Source organism: Sphaerodactylus townsendi, linkage group LG05 (genome assembly GCF_021028975.2).
Source record: "Sphaerodactylus townsendi isolate TG3544 linkage group LG05, MPM_Stown_v2.3, whole genome shotgun sequence".
Lineage (NCBI taxonomy): Eukaryota > Metazoa > Chordata > Lepidosauria > Squamata > Sphaerodactylidae > Sphaerodactylus > Sphaerodactylus townsendi.
Genome location: NC_059429.1, coordinates 17164478 through 17183023, shown reverse-complemented (window position 1 = coordinate 17183023; position 18546 = coordinate 17164478). Strand labels below are relative to the sequence as shown.

Here is an 18546-nt window from a genome sequence, read left to right as displayed (position 1 = left end):
TTTCTCAGTACGTTACTGGAAAGAGGGCCCCAGTTTAAGGCAACCCCTCGTTTCCTTCACAGTCTCCATAAATTAGCTGCAGCTTAACAGCACTTTCTACTTCCAAAAATGCACCTTGGGCGTGAATTGTACACTCTGGTGCTCTGAAGTAATGATTTAGAATCTGACATAACCCAGAGCTGAATTTCTCCTGCAGCGCTGCAGTTGCTGTATCACCGTGCTTTGTTTTATTGCAGGCTTCGAAAAGTTCAAGGGGAGCTATCTTCACAGCCAAAGCTACAAGAAACCGGACATATTTCAAGGAAAAACTGTGGTGGTCATCGGAATGGGGAATTCAGCTGCCGATATCGCTGTGGAGCTCTGTCACTGGGCGAAAAAGGTTTGGGAACAGTTGGGGGGAGAAGATAAAACACTTCAAACGGATCCTGCCGATCTCGTTTTAGAAGGCACTGTAGATAACATTGTTTGTTTTCAGCTGATATCACAGTGCAATCTATGATGTGTACATCAGCAGTATCATGACCCATTCGGTGGAGGAGGAGCAGAGAATCTAGACAGAAAGAGAGAGGAAGAAAGAGAGGAAGAATCTAGACAGAAAGAGAGAGGAAGAATGTGAGGGGAGCTTCTCAGCCGCACAGAGTTCTAAACTGCATAGAGCTCAGTCTGAGGCAGGATGTCATAATGTAATAATGGTTCTGGACAAATGCATGTTTGCCTTGTTAAGATAAATGTTCGTAATTCCAGGGGTCCCTGAAATCTAACACTCAACTTCTTGTAGCCCTTTCTGCACAAGTCTTGTAGCCCTTTCTGCTTGGACAAATTTATGGAGGAGAAGTCGATTTATGGCTACCAATCTTAAACTTTTTGATCTGAGATTGCAAATGCCTTAACAGACCAGGTGATCGGCAGCAACAGCCGCAGAAGGCCGTTCCTTTCACATCCTGCATGTGAGCTCCTGGTGGGCCACTGAGAGTAGCAGAGAGCTGGACTCTGGTCTGATCCAGCAGGCTTGTTCTTATGTTCTAAGTCCCTGAAAATGTTTTGCAAATGTTTTCAAAAACTCCCATTCATCCAAACTCACTTCCTGGCCACCATTTTTGTGGCCATTCCGGGTGGGTGAAGGGTGTTCACAGAGAGCCACCTGTTCTCTGGCTTCACCTCCTTCTCTCGCTAATCCACTGTTCCTCTCTGCTGTATCCTCACTCTGCTCCATTTCTAATCACTTCCCTCCCCCCCCACCCTGTCTGCCCTCTAGTTTTGTACTGCTGGCTCCACCCCCAAGCCCCATATTGGGTTGAAGGTAGACTTTGGAGGACGGAGCCAACAGTATAAAACTAGAGGGATGCGAGCAGCCAGCTTCAGTCTAGCTCAGGGGTAGGGAACCTGCGGCTCTCCAGATGTTCAGGAACTACAATTCCCATCAGCCCCTACCAGCATGGCCAATTGGCCATGCTGACAGAGGCTGATGGGAATTGTAGTTCCTGGACTAGGCTATCTGGAAGAGCCGCAGGTTCCTGATCTACTTTCTAAGTTGCAGGCACCAAGCGGCCCCTTCCTGCAGAATAATGCACTTTTCAATCCACTTTCACAACTGTTTGCAAGTGGATTTTGCTATTCCGCACAGTAAAACCCAGCTGCAAAGTGCACTGAAAGTGGATTGACAGTGCATTACTTTGCAAGTGTGGAAGGGGCCTTAGAGTGGTATCCAAGCCTGACCTGCAGTCCAGGCTCGGTAAGCCCTTATGAAGCCATCTCCCACGTGGAGGTCGGGTGTGGGGCCATCCCCACACCCAACCTACACATGGGGATTAAATGCAGGATGAGCAGGGCTCACTGGCCTTCAACTGCATCCCTGTCCTGAATCCATGGGGAGTTCTGGACTGGGGCACAGTTATGAGGAGGCGTAGGGCCATAAATGTGCCCTTAAGACAGTGATGGCGAACCTATGGCACGGGTGCCAGAGGTGGCACTCGGAGCCCTCTCTGTGGGCACGTACACACAGTTCATCATGTGGGGGGCGGAAAATCACCACCACCCCACATACACACATCTAGGCTGGCCTGGGCCACTGAAGAAGAAGAGTTTGGATTTATATCCCCCCTTTCTCTCCTGCAGGAGACTCAAAGGGGTTTACAATCTCCTTGCCCTTCCCTCCTCACAACAAAAACCCTGTGAGGTAGGGTTGGGACTAGAGAGGAAGGCTCGGCAGAAGTCGTGACTAGCCCAAGGTCACCCAGCTGGCGTGTGTGGGAGTGCACAGGCTAATCTGAATTCCCCAGATAAGCCTCCACAGCTCAGGTGGCAGAGCTGGGAATCAAACCCGGTTCCTCCAGATTAGATACACCAGAGCTCTTTAACTCTCCCTGCATGCCACTGCTGCTCCTGAGCCGCGACATGTGCACCTGCACGTTCTGCGGAGTGACCAGGGAGGGACTCAGCTGGCGGGCCACAGTTGCCTGTGTGCTCTTAAGTGCAGCTCTGCTGCCAGAGGGAGGGGCTTAGAGGGAGGCAGAAGGATGCTAAGAGAGGCACACATTGCGAAGGTGCACAGAGGGACTTGGCTGGAGCTAGAGCGAGCTGATGACGCTTCTCGGCGAGAGGCGGGTGGGATGGAGGAAAGAGAGGAGCCAACCCGGGTTTTTTTTTCAAAGCTTAAACCTCAGCATCTCAGGGTTAAATTGCAGGTTGGCACTTTATGCGATAGCCAACTGGGGTTTGGGGTTGCAATTTGGGCAACTCGGTTGTCTTCAAAAGGTTAGCATCATCACGCTGCCTGGGGCTTCAGAGACCCCCCATTTCCCCATTCTGTGATGGCCAGAGCTCACTTAAGGAGAGGGAGGGGCAGGAAATGGCAGGAAAAGGAGGAACTCCTTATGTGTGTTGGGATCTGAATTCCTCAGAGGAAGGCTGAGGTGAAATGCTTTGTTAGATCAATCAGGGCAACCTAGTTGACTCTGGAATGTCATCAGTCTTCTCGAGAATGCTCTTTCTTCCTGTTTTCCGGCAGGTAGTTCTCAGCACAAGGGGAGGTTCCTGGATAATGAGCCGCTTGTTAGACAATGGCTATCCGTGGGATGTCATCCTTCACACCCGTTTCAAAAACCTGCTTGTCAATCTCCTCCCCTTGGACATCGTGCGATGGATGTTAGACAAGAAGATGAATTCATGGTTTAACCATGAAAACTATGGCTTGTTGCCTTGTAACAGGTATAGAAAACTCGCAAAGAACCACTACAAACCTGTTTTAATATTCTGTGAGCTGTTATTTATATTCTACCTCACAGGATTGAGCCTGTTAGAAGGATGAGACTGGACTGTGACAAAATTATGATGGCATTATCATCCTAAGACATAATGTGCTAAGGGATGGAAGGTGAGTTGACAGCACACTTCTAACCAATCGGCATGCAGGACTCACTTCCAGTCATGGAATTGAGTCCTGCATGGCCGAACCAAGTTAATAGAGGTGTCCAATCCCCTCACAGCCTGGCCATTCCCCTGATTGCCTTCCCCCATGACTAAGGAGCAAGTCGGCATGCCCGGACAGCAGCTGCAAGCTCCCCTCCCCAATGGGCCTAGCATAAGCCTCCCCACTCTCTCATCCATCCTTCCTTACCCCCCAAAGACCAAGCCAGAATCAGTAAGGTATCGAGTGCAAGTCACCCTCCCCACCAGACCTGGCACAAGCCTCCCTATTCCCCCACCCACCCTCTCCCACCTCCAAAAAACTAAGCTGGGACTGACAGGCCATAAGCAGCAAGCTGCCCTCCCTGCCAGGCCCAGCAGAGACCTCATTCCAGGCCCACCCTCTCCCACTCCCAAAGAACAATGGGGCTTAAATCATCCCTACAGCTATTCATGCATAGAATGTAATATGAGAATTACTTAGTGCAGAAATATAGAAAAATCAAGCGAACATTGTAAACAGATGGACATGTGTTCACTGTAATTTATGAACAGGTCTATTAGTGTTTGCCACACATTTTAAATGTGTGTCTTTGGAAGTGAAGGGGGTGGCAGGTGTCTGAGGCTCAACTTGGTATCTGAGGCTCAGCTTTCAGAATTTTGAGAACCACTCTTCTTAGGATTTCCCAGAAGGCATAACTGTAGGACATGTGTGCTGCAAAGCAGGCCACAGTTTCTCCAACTTGACTCATGATCACACATACCATCAAGGGATTCACCGTACAAAATGCTCCGTCACTCAAGGTGGCTCCTGGTGCGGCAGTGGAGGAGCAGTGGTTTCTGCCTTCCCTCCTTTGGCAGTTTTCCCCAGCAGAAACAACTGCAGGGGACCTCGCTTGCAGCTTTCTTGGGCTCCACAATCATGTGATCCCAAGACATGAGGAGCATGAGAAAGGGGCAAACAGCCCTCCCTGCAGCCTTTTGTAGATATCTAGGCCCTGATGTTCAGCTCAGACCTCAGACAAAACCATTGCTTATTTTAACCATCACTAGTCTATGAAATCAGGATTCTGCTCGTGTGTTAGCAGGTATATCTTGATTTGCCTTGACCAATGATGTTTTCATTGCTCTCAGTATTACTAATTTCTGTGCTGCCTCTCCAGGAAACCTTCTGTATCCTGGGAGGGTGCCATTGGAGAACAAGCCAGGATTAAGATAGGATGCCTCCATTTGTACATCAAACAAAATTGTAGCCAATATTAGCTATTTTAATAAACTGACTTCACATTCAAATTTGATAGACCCCTAGCTATTCATGAATCATAGAATCATAGAGTTGGAAGAGACCCCAAGGGCCATCAAGTCCAACCCCCTGTCATGCAGGAACACACAATCAAAGCACTCCCAACATATGTTCATCCAGCCTCTGTTTAAAAACCTCCAAAGAAGGAGACCCCACCACTCTCTGGCCCTTTCCGCACATGTGCGGAATCGCCCCTCCACTGGCATAATTTATGTCAATGGGGGCTTGGGGACTGCTCACACAGCAGCGTGCGAGCAGCCCTGACTTTCTCTGCAGACAGAAAGGTGGCTCCACCTCTCCCGATCCAACTTCCCTCTCACTCTGCCGTCCCAAGTCCAGCTTTTTTTTCACTGCTTCCTTGGGGAGGGCTGGAGGGTTGCCATGCTCTGCCTCCAAACCCTGGAAAAGATGATGACTCAGCGTCGGTGAGTGGAGGTGATGGGGAAAGCAGCGATCAGCCTCCACTGCTGGTGTGTGGTTCACACTACTGCCTGTTGGAAGCGGTGCTTTAAAAACCTTGCCTCAATGAGCCCGAGGATTTAAAAGCTGGGCACTCCCGCACTGCTCAGGGGTGGCCAGGACTTTGCAGCAGCACCCCCTGTGCAAACGCTTCCCCATGGATGGCGTTTTTGCCGTCCCTGGGGTGCTGTATTCCACCCATGTGGGAACAGCCAGTGAGACAGTGAATTCCACTGTTGAACAGCCCTGACAGTCAGAAAGTTCTTCCTAATGTTTAGGTGGAATCTCTTTTCCTGCAGCTTGAATCCATTACTCTGTGTCCTAGTCTCTGAGGCAGTATAAAACAAGCTTGCTCCCCCTTCGACATGATATCCCTTCAAATATTTAAACATAGCTATTATGTCACTCCTTAACCTACTCTTCTTCAGACTAAACATATCCAGCTCCCTGTGCTGCCTCTCATAGAGCATGGATTCCAGACCCTTTACCATTTTGGCCACCTTCCTCTGGACATGCTCCAGCTTGTCAATATCCTACTTGAACATGAGTGCTCAAGAGACTGGAGCACACTTTCTTGAAAAAATACAGTATGTCTGTTGGTTATCTCTTTGGGGAGAGATACCTTAGCATTTTAAGCAGGGTGTTCAAAATGCCCCTCCAACAGCTTAGCTTCTCTCTAGACCAGGGGGGTAGGAACCTGCAGGACTCTCCACATCATTCAGGAACTACAATTCCCATCAGCCTCTGTCAGCATGGCCAATTGACCATGCTAGTAGGGGCCTGGGATAGAACATGGAATTCCAGTTCCTGGAAAAACCATAAGAGCCGCAGGTTCTACTCTAAACTCAAAACATCCCCATCTCCTTTAAGTCTCTCTCTTTTGTAGGGCATGGATTCCAGACCTTTTACCATGAATAGTGCCATTACTCACTTTTGGACAATCGCTCTACTCACAGTTAGTTTTAATTAAACCATTGTTTGGTGTGATGTTGTGAAATATTTTGTATATTAGAAAGCACACTATAAGTGCTAGGTTTTTAAATAATTATTATAATCATTAATGTATAACATGCCTTCCAGCCCTTACAGACTCTCAGTAATGCTGTTTTTCCCCCCTTTCTCTTGTCTTCAAGGCTCCTATTGAAAGAGCCAGTGTTTAACGATCTTCTGCCAAGCCGCATCATCTGCGGTGATGTAGCGGTGAAGCCGCTTGTCAAGAAATTCACCGAAACCTCTGCCCTGTATGAGGATGGGACTGTTGAAGAGAATTTGGACGTGGTCATCTTTGCAACTGGCTATTCCGTGGTGTTTCCCTTTCTGGACGAGTCAGTGATCAAGGTGGAAGAGAATCGTGTTGTCTTGTATAAACATGTCTTCCCTCCTCACCTGGAGAAACCCACTCTGGCTGTCATTGGCCTCATCCAGCCCCTTGGGTCCATCATGCCCACCTCTGAGCTACAAGCACGCTGGGCAACACGAGTTTTCAAAGGTATGTAGAGAACTGAGGGGGAGAGTGGAATGTGCATGTATTTAATCATCGCAGTGAAATGAGGACGTGTCTGACAATATTCAAATTCAAGAGAGTGACTAAAGTTCAAAGCATCTAAAAACTCAAACATCAATCGTTTGAGTCATCCTTTTTGCTGCAAAATTCAGTTTTGCCTTAGAAATGCAAACTTAGACCATTCCATCCAAAATAAATAGTACCTTAGTTCAATAATGATTGCCGGCTACTCCAAATTTGGAAAACTTGGCCTTAGATTTCTATTGATCCAGTCTGTGTTTATGCTACCCTTCCTCCATGGAGCTCAGAGTAGTGCACATGGTTCTCTCATTTTGTATGTGATATAGCTTAGGCCAGTGGTGGCGAACCTTTGGCACTCCAGATGTTATGGACTACAATTCCCATCAGCCCCTGCCAGCATGGCCAACTGGCTATGCTGGCGAAGGTGATAAATTATGATCCATAACATCTGGAAGATATAAGATTATACCATAACCTAACTATATCTACTCCCTAAATAACCAGTGTTGATTAGCCATGCTGGCAGAGGCTGACGGTAGGGTGTAGTCCATAACATCTGGAGTGCCAAAGGTTCGCCACCACTGGCCTAAGCTATATCACATACAAATTGGCCAATTGGCCATGCTGGCAGGGGCTGATGGGAATTGTAGTCCATAACATCTGGAGTGCCAAAGGTTCGCCACCACTGGCCTAAGCTATATCACATACAAATTGGCCAATTGGCCATGCTGGCAGGGGCTGATGGGAATTGTAGTCCATAACATCTGGAGTGCCAAAGGTTCGCCACCACTGGCCTAAGCTATATCACATACAAATTGGCCAATTGGCCATGCTGGCAGGGGCTGATGGGAATTGTAGTCCATAACATCTGGAGTGCCAAAGGTTCGCCACCACGGGCTTAGGCGGAGAGATATAAGTGGCCCTTTCTGCACGAGCCCTGAAAATATTTTGCCAACATTTTTAAAACTCCCCATTTGTCTTCACTCACCCTCTGGAAATGATTCCTGGCCACCATTTTGAGGTCATTTCATTTATTTTTTAAAAAAACTCTGTGGATCCAATGTGATGTAGTGTCAAAACCTCATGCTGCATTTCTCTAGGGGTTGTGTCTTTGTAGCTATGAGGATCTGACCCTCCCATTTAAAAAACAAAAATACAGTGTCAGGTGGCTACTGTGACCTCAGATAGTGAGGGTTTATCTCCTGATCTCAATTTTAGCCTCACAATAACTCTGTGAAATAGATTAGGCTGAGACAGCATGACTAGGCCAAGGTAATCTAATAAATTTTGTGTCAAAGTATGAATTTGAACCTGGAACTCCTAGATTTTAACCTGTGTCATTAACCACTACACTACCATGAATTTACAATAATCCTAACTCTAATCTCAGTCAAAGACCATACCTGTGGGACTTTGTAAAATAAACTGAGTTTCTGCCCGGGCTGAAACAGCAACACATACATCTAGTCAAAACAGCAAAGCTTTCCTTTCAGATAAATTACACTCTCTTGAGTATAGCTGCTTTATAGCCTTGGGTTATTCCAAAGATGAATCTGAAATCAAGCAAAGGATTTGGAACACTGAACTTCAACATTTTTAAGTTCAGATGCAAGATGCTATCACTTCATAGACAAGAAATTAGTGCTGTCAAACTTTAGCTAATTGATTCCCAAACACAGGATAGCTTTCATTGTGGCCTGTCTCAATGTTCTTCCATCCACTTTATTAGAAGGCGGATATCATAGTGTGCAGCTTCATGAGCTTTTATGCCCTTGCACTACTGGGGACATTGAAATGGCTGGATATATGCTTCTTCACTGTGTGAGTGGGCACCGTGTAGAAGTACCAGCCTGTTAGAACTCTGTAATAATCCATTAGCCAGAAACATCTGAAACTGTACCATCTGAAGAATCTTAGATATATATTTATTATATCCATCCATTTATTATATCCATCCTCTAACAAATCCTGGGAAGACTGGAGGGATGGTATATCTCCTTTCCTCTTGTGGACCTTGAATCTGGAACATCAGGTAGAGTGGCCAGATTCTGTGCAGCTGACAGAGTATACTGAGGTACAATGTTGATTTAGTGACACATATTTGCTTTTTTATATCTCTTAATGGAAGAGTGCTCATACATTCTTATAACCACTATGCTAATACATGCTTTATGTTGCTGGTCCTTGACCGTATTAAATTACTGACTGAGTCAGCACAGCAGCCACCTCAGTTATGAACCTCTGGCATGCCAAACAAATATATCAAATATATAAGGAAGTTGCCATGTGTGGGGGAGTAGAAGTGGTCCACTTCTGAAATACAAGGAAATTGTTGCACACCTCCTGCTTTTGCTCTTGGCTTTCCCTGAGAAAAAACAAGAGCACTTCAGGTGTGTACCTGATGCCACAGCAGGGCAGAGATGAGGTAAGCTCCCCTGACTGTAACCGGCCTCTGACAAGAAAAGTTTGAAGATGCTTTTGTATTCTGATTCCGATGAGTGAGCATCAAATTGCCTTAACAATGTTAAACATATTTACTCTGAGGGTGTATTTCAGTCAGTGTGAAGAATCTGACTGGTAATGTGTCAGCCTGAGCTGATAAAGCAAATAATACCCAAACAAGGAGAACTGGTCATTTATTGGAGGGCCAAGACTGAGGTGGAAGAGCGGAGACTTCCCACTAGTGACCATACATATAAACAAGGATAGGAATAGATCTTCTGATCTAGGTGGATCCCGTCTGGTATATTGAGGGTTTGCCTTATGTTTAACCTCAAGATAATGTTTTATGCTTGTTTGGGTAACTAAATCAAGGCTGTGTGAGTGGGCACTGTGTAGAAGTACCAGCCTGTTAGAACTCTGTAATAATCCATTAGCCAGAAACATCTGAAACTGTACCATCTGAAGAACAACCTAACATCTAAGCTGTTGAAACTGAAACTTTAAAAGCCTAAATAAGATCTGCACCAGTGCCTGAAAACTGAATTCTGAAATATAAACTAAAGTTGTATATATATTTTTCTCCTGCCAATTTTACCTTCTGACTAGGCTTTCTCCTATCCCATCTCTTCTGTTAATAAATATAAATTCTGTTTGTTGAAACTGTCTCAGTATACTTTGGTGCCCCAGTAAGGGGGTTTGCCAAAAGTTAAATAACGGGCTCCTTTCTCCTTCTGGGGAGTTATAGGGCTGAGCAATCATACTTTAAAATCACCACCCACTACCATTTGAAGCAGCTCAGTCCCTAAGAAAAGGCAGGAAATCTGACCAGCCTGGTCAAAGAGCTTAGCTTGCCTCAGTAAGTCAGGAAGGTGAAGGGGTCATCACAGTGAGCTCACATCTAAAAGGCAAATTGAATGGGGAACTTTACTGTTCATTCTTTAGTCATCATGTGCTAATACAGGGTTAGCCAAACTGCAGCTCATGAGCTGTATATGGCTCTTTGCCACATAATGTGTGACTCATGTGTGATTCATGATGATGGTCAGTGGAGTAGGAGTCCCCCTCTCCTGACCTGTCTCCTGTTATTTGTGTCCTTGCCCCACTGCCTTGCTTTGCTATGGGAGAGCAAGGCTGGAAGGGGCAGCAAGAGCCTGGACACTGGAGATAGAGACAGAAGTGCCTATCTCACAGAAACTGATGTGACAGCAATTTACAAAGTCAACTCTTCAGCCATGGAGTGACCTGAGTTGGATCCAGATCATGGAGATGGTGGTTTTCCTTGGTCCACTTTAGGACAAAGAAAGAACATCATTCAGTGGTAAGGCTAACTCGCTTTCCCACCCCCCCACCATGTGCCAAGGTCTCAGTGCAAGTTGGGCACCCATGCACCCAAAAGTCCAGCATAAAAACCTTGAGTTTAAAACTGCAGGGAGCTACACTGAACTTGAAACTTTTTGATATCAAATCGACCACTAGGGAGAGCAAAACATAAGTGGACCTGAAATGTCTCCCAGAAGGGAAAATGAGAATGCGGACAAGCCCAGTGTCTAGTCAGGCAACACCACCACCCACTGAGCATTGCATCAAAACATCTGATGAGGTGAGCTCTGGCACACAAAGACCCCTTCCGCACATGCAGAATAATGCGTTTTCAAACCACTTTCACAACTGTTTGCAAGTGGATTTTGCTATTCTGCACAGCTTCAAAGAGCACTGAAAGCAGTTTGAAAGTGCAGTATTCTGCATGTGCAGAAGGAGCCAAAGGTTCATGCTGGAATAAATGATGTTAGTCTTTAAGGTGCAACGGGGAGGGACAACTCTATTACAAACACAAATGGACCACTGTAGGGCCAAATGGTAGGGTGAGGTTTATGAATTCAGAGGAAGAGATGCAAAGACAGGGTGAGGTTTTGCAAGGGTAGAGATTTCTCTGAACCTCCCGATATTATTATTATTATTATTATTATTATTATTATTATTATTAGTAGTAGTAGTAGTAGTAGTAGTAGTAGTAGTAGTAGTAGTAGTAGCAGCAGCAGCAGCAGCAGCAGCAGCAGCAGCAGCAGCAGTAGTAGTAGTAGTAGTACTTATTAAATTTGATAAACCGCCCACCCCCGAAGGGCTCTGGGTGGTGTACAGCAAAACCACAACTAAAACAATGTGCACAATAAATAAGTGATAAACAGTTAAAATACATAACTCAGAATAAGCAGCATTCTAAAACCCAGTAAAACAATATTAATAATACTAATGATGGCTCCCAGTCCCAAGGCCGGGAGGGGACAGACAATACCGAAAGATGTCACACTGGTAGTGCCAATGATGGTACAGCACGCAACACAGGGACATCCAATCTGCGGCTTAAAGAGGACTTTCAAAATTTCCCCAGCCTCTATTAGTGACTGGGGAAACAGGGAGGAATGGTCAAATGGGTACCCTCTTTTGTGTTTCTTCAGTGCAAATGCTGACAGGATATATATATATATATATATATATATATATATATATATATATATATATATATATATATATAAAATGGAAGCAAAGAACAGTGAAATGAGACATGGTTGATGTTGCTTACCACTACATTCCTTAGGGGAAGTGCTGCTGCCATCTTTGTCTTCAATCTTACCCTTTTTCCTTTCTTTTCTAGGGCAGAGTGTGTTGCCTTCCAAGAGCACCATGCTGGCTGACACTATCAAAAGGAATGAAAAGAGGCTCAAGTGGTAAGGGAAAGAATCTCCCCACACTTTTTTTTTTTGCTGAGTTCAGCTTAGGGTCAGGTTAGGCTTACCCAATGGTGGGATTCAAATAATTTAACAACCGGCTCTGGTGGCGGGATTCAAATAATTTAACAACTGCTTGTTTACAAGCACCATTTTAATAACTGGTTCTGCCGAAGTGGTGCGAACCGGCTGAATCCCACCACTGGTTAGCAACCTCAGAGATCTCCAAGAATTACAACTGATCTCCAAAACAGAGGTCTCCCTTGAGAAAATAGCTGTTTTAGAAGGTGTATTCTATAGCATTAGACCAGTGTTTCCCAACTTTTTCGACATCACGGTACCCTTGACCTTACTCTTCATATCTCATGGTACCCCTGCCATCCCCCACCTTCCTCTCTCAGTGTCCCTGCTTGCCACCCCCCACCTTCCCCTCCCAGGGTGAAGAGAAGCACTGGGGGGGGGGGTGCCGGAATTGGCTGCTGACCTTGTGGCAGGCCCTGCCTCCTGGGCCAGCTCCATGTCCTTCCTGGCACCAGCAGGAGACACCACAAAAGTGAGGGGGCCGGTAGCGTTGCCGTGGTACCCCGGGACATGCTCACAGCACCCCAAGGTACCACGGAACCCTGGTTGGGAATCGCTGGCATTAGACTCTTCTGAGTTCCTTCCCCTCCCCAAACCCCACCATCCTCAGGCTCTACCCTCAATTCCCAGGAAATGGCCAACCTGGAATTGGCAACCCCAGGTCAGATAGGCAGATTTGCACCAACATATTCTCACTGTAGCACACATCTGCTTAGTAATATAGCCCAGGTGGACACAGAGATACATCTTCCTTGGATACAGTCTGGAGTCTAGACAGGGCTGGGGAATTATACTTACATAGGATATTTATATGCTACTTTTTCAAAATACAAATAGAAAAGAGGGCTTATAAGGTATAAAATTGCAATATTTCCCTGTAGGGGTGAGCCAGCCTAACCCAGCAGAGCCTTAGACAGAGCACAGGAATGCCTGCGCCATCTGTTGCCCTCTGGGCAGGTGAGCTCACCTGTCACAAGACCCCCATGACTCACGGTCATGGGATGCCCTGGACAAAGGGACAAAAGGCACATACGCCCAGGTATGGATTAGGCCCAGACAGGAACGTTTCCTCCCGCACGTACGCAGCCCCTATGAGTCATGTACTGTACAATATTCTCCCGCTCTCCCGCCCCCTTTGGAAACCCTAATAAAAGGTGCCAGGGACCAGAGCTCGGCAGATTAGCCTGCAACCTGCAAATTGGCCTGCCGCTGGCTTCTCTCCACTGGACCCTGATATCACTGCGTCTCGCCTATTATTTGCGCGAACGTAACGACTTCATTTCCCCATTAGGTCCTTCATTGGAGGGGAACCTATTGGGGGTCCCTGGCCCAAGACAGGTCTGGCTGGCCTCCACAAGGACCAGGGCTTTTTCAGCCCTGACCCCCACCTGGTGGAACGAGCTTCCTAGCACGATCAGGGCCCTGCAGGACATAACTGAATTCTGCAGGGCCAGCGAGGTGGAGCTCTTCCGCCGGGCTTTTAGTTGTTGCCAGCCAGCCTGAGTATATTATCGTCAGCCCCATGGGTGTCATTGTGGGTTTTATCGCCTAACTTCTACTAAGATTCCAGCCCCACTCCTGTCTTTTAAAGAGAGAAAAACTGTGTCCTTTATAAACACACTTTAAAAAAAACTTTAACTTTTTAAACTTATTTTTTTTAAGTGAAACTAGCTGCAATGCCCTCTCTGGCCAGCCACAGTGGTGGTGCTGTAGTGCAGCAGAAAAATGATGCACAGCTGCTACCTCTAGCAGTCACTGTACAGAGAATAAGCTTTTTGAGTTCCACTGCTACCTGCTGTGTTTGAGACCTTTGACACGTTACAGTTCCTGACTTGATATTCTAGTTCCATCTGAAATACCAAGAACTTTCCAAATAATTAAGAAAGTGTGCTTTTTTTTGTAATACTCTACTTGCATCACTCTCAATCCAGTCTAGTCTTGCAATATCCTGCTGCTGCATAATGGAGAGGCGAGATAACTGTAGTTTATGGGGAACAGAAACTAGTGGCCCAGGGCTCAGATCCTATACATTTTTTCTCTACTTGTGCTTCTCTTCATCTGTTGTGAGGAGTGTCCTCTGCAGCACACCATGCATTCTTTAGCTACTAAACATTTCTGTAATATCTGTCAAGGATCTAAAAAGCACCTACAGTGAAGAAAATCTCTGCAACATTCCTTGGAATATATGTGACCACTGGAATGCTGAAACTAGAGGCTAGTCAAGACTGGCTTCACTCCATTCTTTGGACAAGGTTTCCAGATCTTCCTGCTCTAGCTGGAAGGGGTTTCCTTTGATCTATTATGGAACTTTGTTTCAGTCTCAGTATGTAGTTCTCTGTACTTTTTCTCCAATCAAATCATTTAGGCTTGATCAATCCCCTATAAATTCGGTAAAATTAGGATTTGGATTTATTCGAGTATAAAATTATCTGTATGCCTGAATAAGACAAATAACATTCGGGTATACCTGAATATTCGGTTCTGTTTGATGTTTTTGGTATTTGGGGTGTTTTTTTGCGATTTGGCCTACAGGGGGCGCATTTTAAAAGATAGCTGCCCCAAAATTTCAGGGTATCATCCAGGGGCTGTCTTAATAATACCACCTGAGTTTGGTGAAGTTTGGTTCAAATGGAGTGCCCCATCCCCCATTGTTTCCAATGGGAGCTAAAAGGAGATGGTCCTTTTGAGGATCCATAGCTTTGACCCCCCTGAACCAAACTTTACCAAACTTGGGTGGCATCATCAGGACAGTCTCCGAATGATACCCTGAAATTTTGGTGCCACTAGCTTTACAAATGCACCCCTGACAGGCACCCCAGAAATCTGCCCATATTCTCTGCTTTGCATACTTTGGCTCCATTGTAGCCAATGGGGAATTTCTGAGGCCCTTTACGCACGGGCCAAAAAAGGTGGCCTGGGGACGGAAAAAAACGCCGTTCCCAGGCTGCCGTTCCCAGGCCGACCTGGCTTCGCTCCCCCTCCCCCAGGGCGGCGTCAGGCCGCCCTAAAAAACAACCCTTTAAAGGGTTGTTTTTGCCCCAACAGCGTGTTCCCGGCGGCGTGGTGTGAACGGCACCGCCGGGAACACGCTGTTTCCCTTCCCTTTTCCACTCACCTTGTCCCCGTGCGTCCAATTGGCCTGCTTTGGCTCCTCCGGCCCCTCCCTCACTGTCCCTCTCCTCGACCCCTGGAGGTCCGGAGGGGCAACGTGGGAAATGGAGGCCTGCGCAGGCCGACGAGACGGGGCCAAGGTGAGTGGGAAAGGAAAGGGGGGCAGAGGAGCGGCTCCATCGCGGAGACCGCCTGTTAGATCGCCCGACCTCCGCCCCGCCCCCATGCCGGCAGAATTCTTGCCAGCATGGGGGCGCCTGGGGGGCCGTGCGGAAACGGCCTGAGTGTATAAGTAGGCTGCACATTTGTGAAGATACAGGCACCAGACTTTTAAGGTGGCTCCAAGAGGCCCTCCTGGTAATAGCATCCAGGCTTGGTGAACTTTGCTTCTGGAGGTTCAATTTTGTGGACCCCAAAAGGCTTATTTTGTTTCCCCAGTCCTGCACGTGAAGGCTGCTGGTTGAGTTCTCTCAGAATTCTCTCAACCTGCCACCCCCCTGCCCCCAGAAGCAAAGTTCACCAAACTTGGTGCTATTACCAAGAGGGCCTCCTGGAGCCACCTTGAAAGTCTGGCGTCTCTATCTTAAAAAATGTGCAGCCAGTGTTTACACACTCAGAAATTCCCCATTGGCTACAATGGAGCCACTGAAAAGCCCAGAATCTGCCAGACTCTTCAGCAAGTTGTATGGTAGGAAAATTAATTAACTTTTCCCACCATAGACTTCAATGGGGTTGCTGTTATGCCCAGCCGGCTCTGTGCTGGAGATTTGGGAGTGGCCTCTGGGCGGGTTGTTCTTGGTAGGGGCGCCTAATTTCCAGCAGGGCTGCTGGTGTGAGTCTCCTGAAAGGAACCAGCCAAATTTGCTAAAGTTTGCCTGGGAGGGACAATCTGGTATTTGTTGGACCTGAATCTACAAATCATGCTGCACATCCCAAAACGTTCAGGGCCCACTTCAAGATAGCCATGTACCCCTTCCTGACAGATGAGCAAATTTCCTCTCGGTTTGAAATCTGAGGACTTTATTGCTTCATTCCCAGGAAGGGAACATTTTATCTGAAATTAGGGTCTCCCTGAGTGTTAATCAAAGCACCCTGCATTCCTCTTATCATTTCTACAGACTGTATTGCCACTAGAGGCAGCTTTTGCATCTGCACAGTTGATAGGAGGAAATAAACTACAACTCCCATGATGCAGCATAAACATGTGTATGTGTAACCTCAGCTTGTGGGTTCTGTGGGGCAGAACTTGGAATGAGTTTGCAACAACAATTTTTAAAAACAAAATGGTTTACTTTCTTAACATATACCATCAACATTTAACATCATGCTTCAAGGTCCTGTTCAGGTTGCATTTTCAAGTCCTTATAGTTACAGTCTTCTGATACTGCCAAGTCCAATTCTTCTTTGCAAGTGGGTTGGCTCCTGAAGACTCCAAGGGCTTGGTGAACAGGATTCAACATGGTGAAGGTTTCCAGGAGAACTCTCACCCATTACAACCACAAAAAGAAACCCTGAAACAATAAACTCCAACATTTACAACATAGCAAAAACAAACTACCTTCCCAGTAGTTCCCAACAATATTGCAGTTACCTTAACAAGGTGTTAAGGGCTTATACAACCAAGGTCCGAGTCTGGTAGCCTTGTCTCTTCCAACTACATGAGGTCTGCTGCAGCCTCTTGCTGCTTTGAGTCTCCACCCCTTACTGGGTCAACCCATTCTGAGCATGGGGGTTACATATGCACAATTTATTTACAATGTGTTGGACATGTTTGGGCTATTCAGATGTGTGGACTGTTTAAATCATTGTGGCACATAGTCCCAATGTGATCTGAACCAAAGGATTATCCATCTTGCGTACTAATGTCCCTTTTCTTGTAGACAGACTTTATTTCTTTTTTGCCAGCTTCATGATTCCCCCTGTGCTGTTCTGCCACTAGACAGCTGTTTTTCCTATGCATATGGACCTCCTACCTGAAGACGCTGATGTAATTTCTACCTCTCTGTCTTTTCCTTCTTCTACCAAGGTTTGGGACCAGCCGCAGCCAGTCAATACAAACAGAATACATCAGCTACCTGGATGAGCTTGCTGTCGGTATTGGAGTGAAACCAAACCTGCTCACACTGCTGCTGAAGGATCCCAAACTGGCCATGACTGTCTTCTTTGGGCCCTGCACCCCATTCCAGTTCCGTTTGGTGGGACCAGGGAAGTGGGCTGGAGCCAGGAAGGCCATCCTCACCCAGACAGAACGCATGATCAAGCCCACAAAAACTCGAGTTGTGACCAGCTCTACAACTTACACTCTGGTGTTTCTGCTTAAAAGCTTTGGTCTTCTTGCTCTCTTGGTAGCAGTTTTTCTTTCCTTTGTCCAGCACTGAGCTGACCAAAGGACCCCCCTTTCCCTCCCTCCCTTTCTCCTCAGGGTGGGTGAGCCATGAACCAGTGCCTAACCCTAACACCTCCTTTCCATGGTGGGTGGGTCATAACCAGATGCTGGGCCCCCTCCTCTTTTCTCCCCCTCCCTTCCTTTCCTCCAGGGTTGGTGGACCTTGACCAAATGATGGGCCTCATCACACAGCCCCATCCTCCCCTCCCCCTAGGGCAGGGGTAGGGAACCTGCAGCTCTCCAGATGTTCAGGAACTACAATTCCCATCAGCCCCTACCAGCATGGCCAACACAGAGGCTGATGGGTTCCCTACCCCTGCCCTAGGGTAATGAGGGATAGTATGCTTGTGTGACAGACCACAAAATTTACCTCATGGCAATGAACCCAAAGCCTATACACTAACTGCTGGTAGAATACCAGGAAAGTGAGGGGAAGATTTAGAGTTGAATATGAACCTAAATCCCCCCCTAAAAATTTGGAGACTGTGGCCCCTTCCGCACGGGCGGAATATGGCGGCCTGGGGACGGCAAAAACGCCGTCCCCAGGGAGCCATTCGCACAAGGGGCGCAGCTGCTTCGAAGCCGCCATTTCCCAACCTCGCTTCCCCAGCGAGGTTTTTGGGAAACAGCGACTTGGAGCCGCTACCGTGCGAATGGCAGCGGCTCCAAGGCACCATCCCTCCCCCCTCCCACCATTGACTTACCATTCCTGCAGCCATCCGGCGCATCGCCGGGGCCTGGGGACACGCCCCCTGCCCTGCAATGCAGGAGCAGTCGCGCAGGGCAGGGGAGGCGTGTCCCCAGGCGACGCGCCGGATGGCTGCAAGAACGGTAAGTCGACCGGGCGACGGTGCCCAGCGGCACCCAGCGGCGCCCAGCGGCACCAGACGGCGCCCAGCGGCGCCCAGCGGTCGACTACGCCGACCCGGCCGCTTCCATCTCCGTGCGGAAGCGGCCTGTGTGTTTCTCCTCAGCAGGAGCAAAACACTTGTCACAATTTGCAAGCAGGCATATGTGCTTCTTGTAATAATCAGGCTGTTCTTTGTTGATGCTGGTTTCAGGTGTTCCATGCAGCCATTTCAATTACAGCTTGTTTTACATATATGTA

The 18546-nt window shown here is 47.3% G+C and overlaps 1 protein-coding gene across 2 annotated transcripts in view; it reads left to right on the top strand.

Moving 5' to 3' along the window:
- Window positions 1-17648, top strand: part of LOC125432353 (dimethylaniline monooxygenase [N-oxide-forming] 2-like) — a 30964-nt gene extending 13316 nt beyond the window's left edge. For both annotated transcript variants that reach the window (XM_048495801.1, XM_048495800.1), the window contains 5 exons: window positions 237-379; window positions 3008-3207; window positions 6301-6656; window positions 11788-11860; window positions 17079-17648. In XM_048495801.1, coding sequence (XP_048351758.1) covers window positions 237-379; window positions 3008-3207; window positions 6301-6656; window positions 11788-11860; window positions 17079-17430 — 1124 coding nt within the window. In that variant the 3' untranslated portion in view covers window positions 17431-17648. The remainder of the gene's footprint in view (window positions 1-236; window positions 380-3007; window positions 3208-6300; window positions 6657-11787; window positions 11861-17078) is intronic.
- The last annotated feature ends 898 nt before the right edge of the window (window positions 17649-18546 follow it).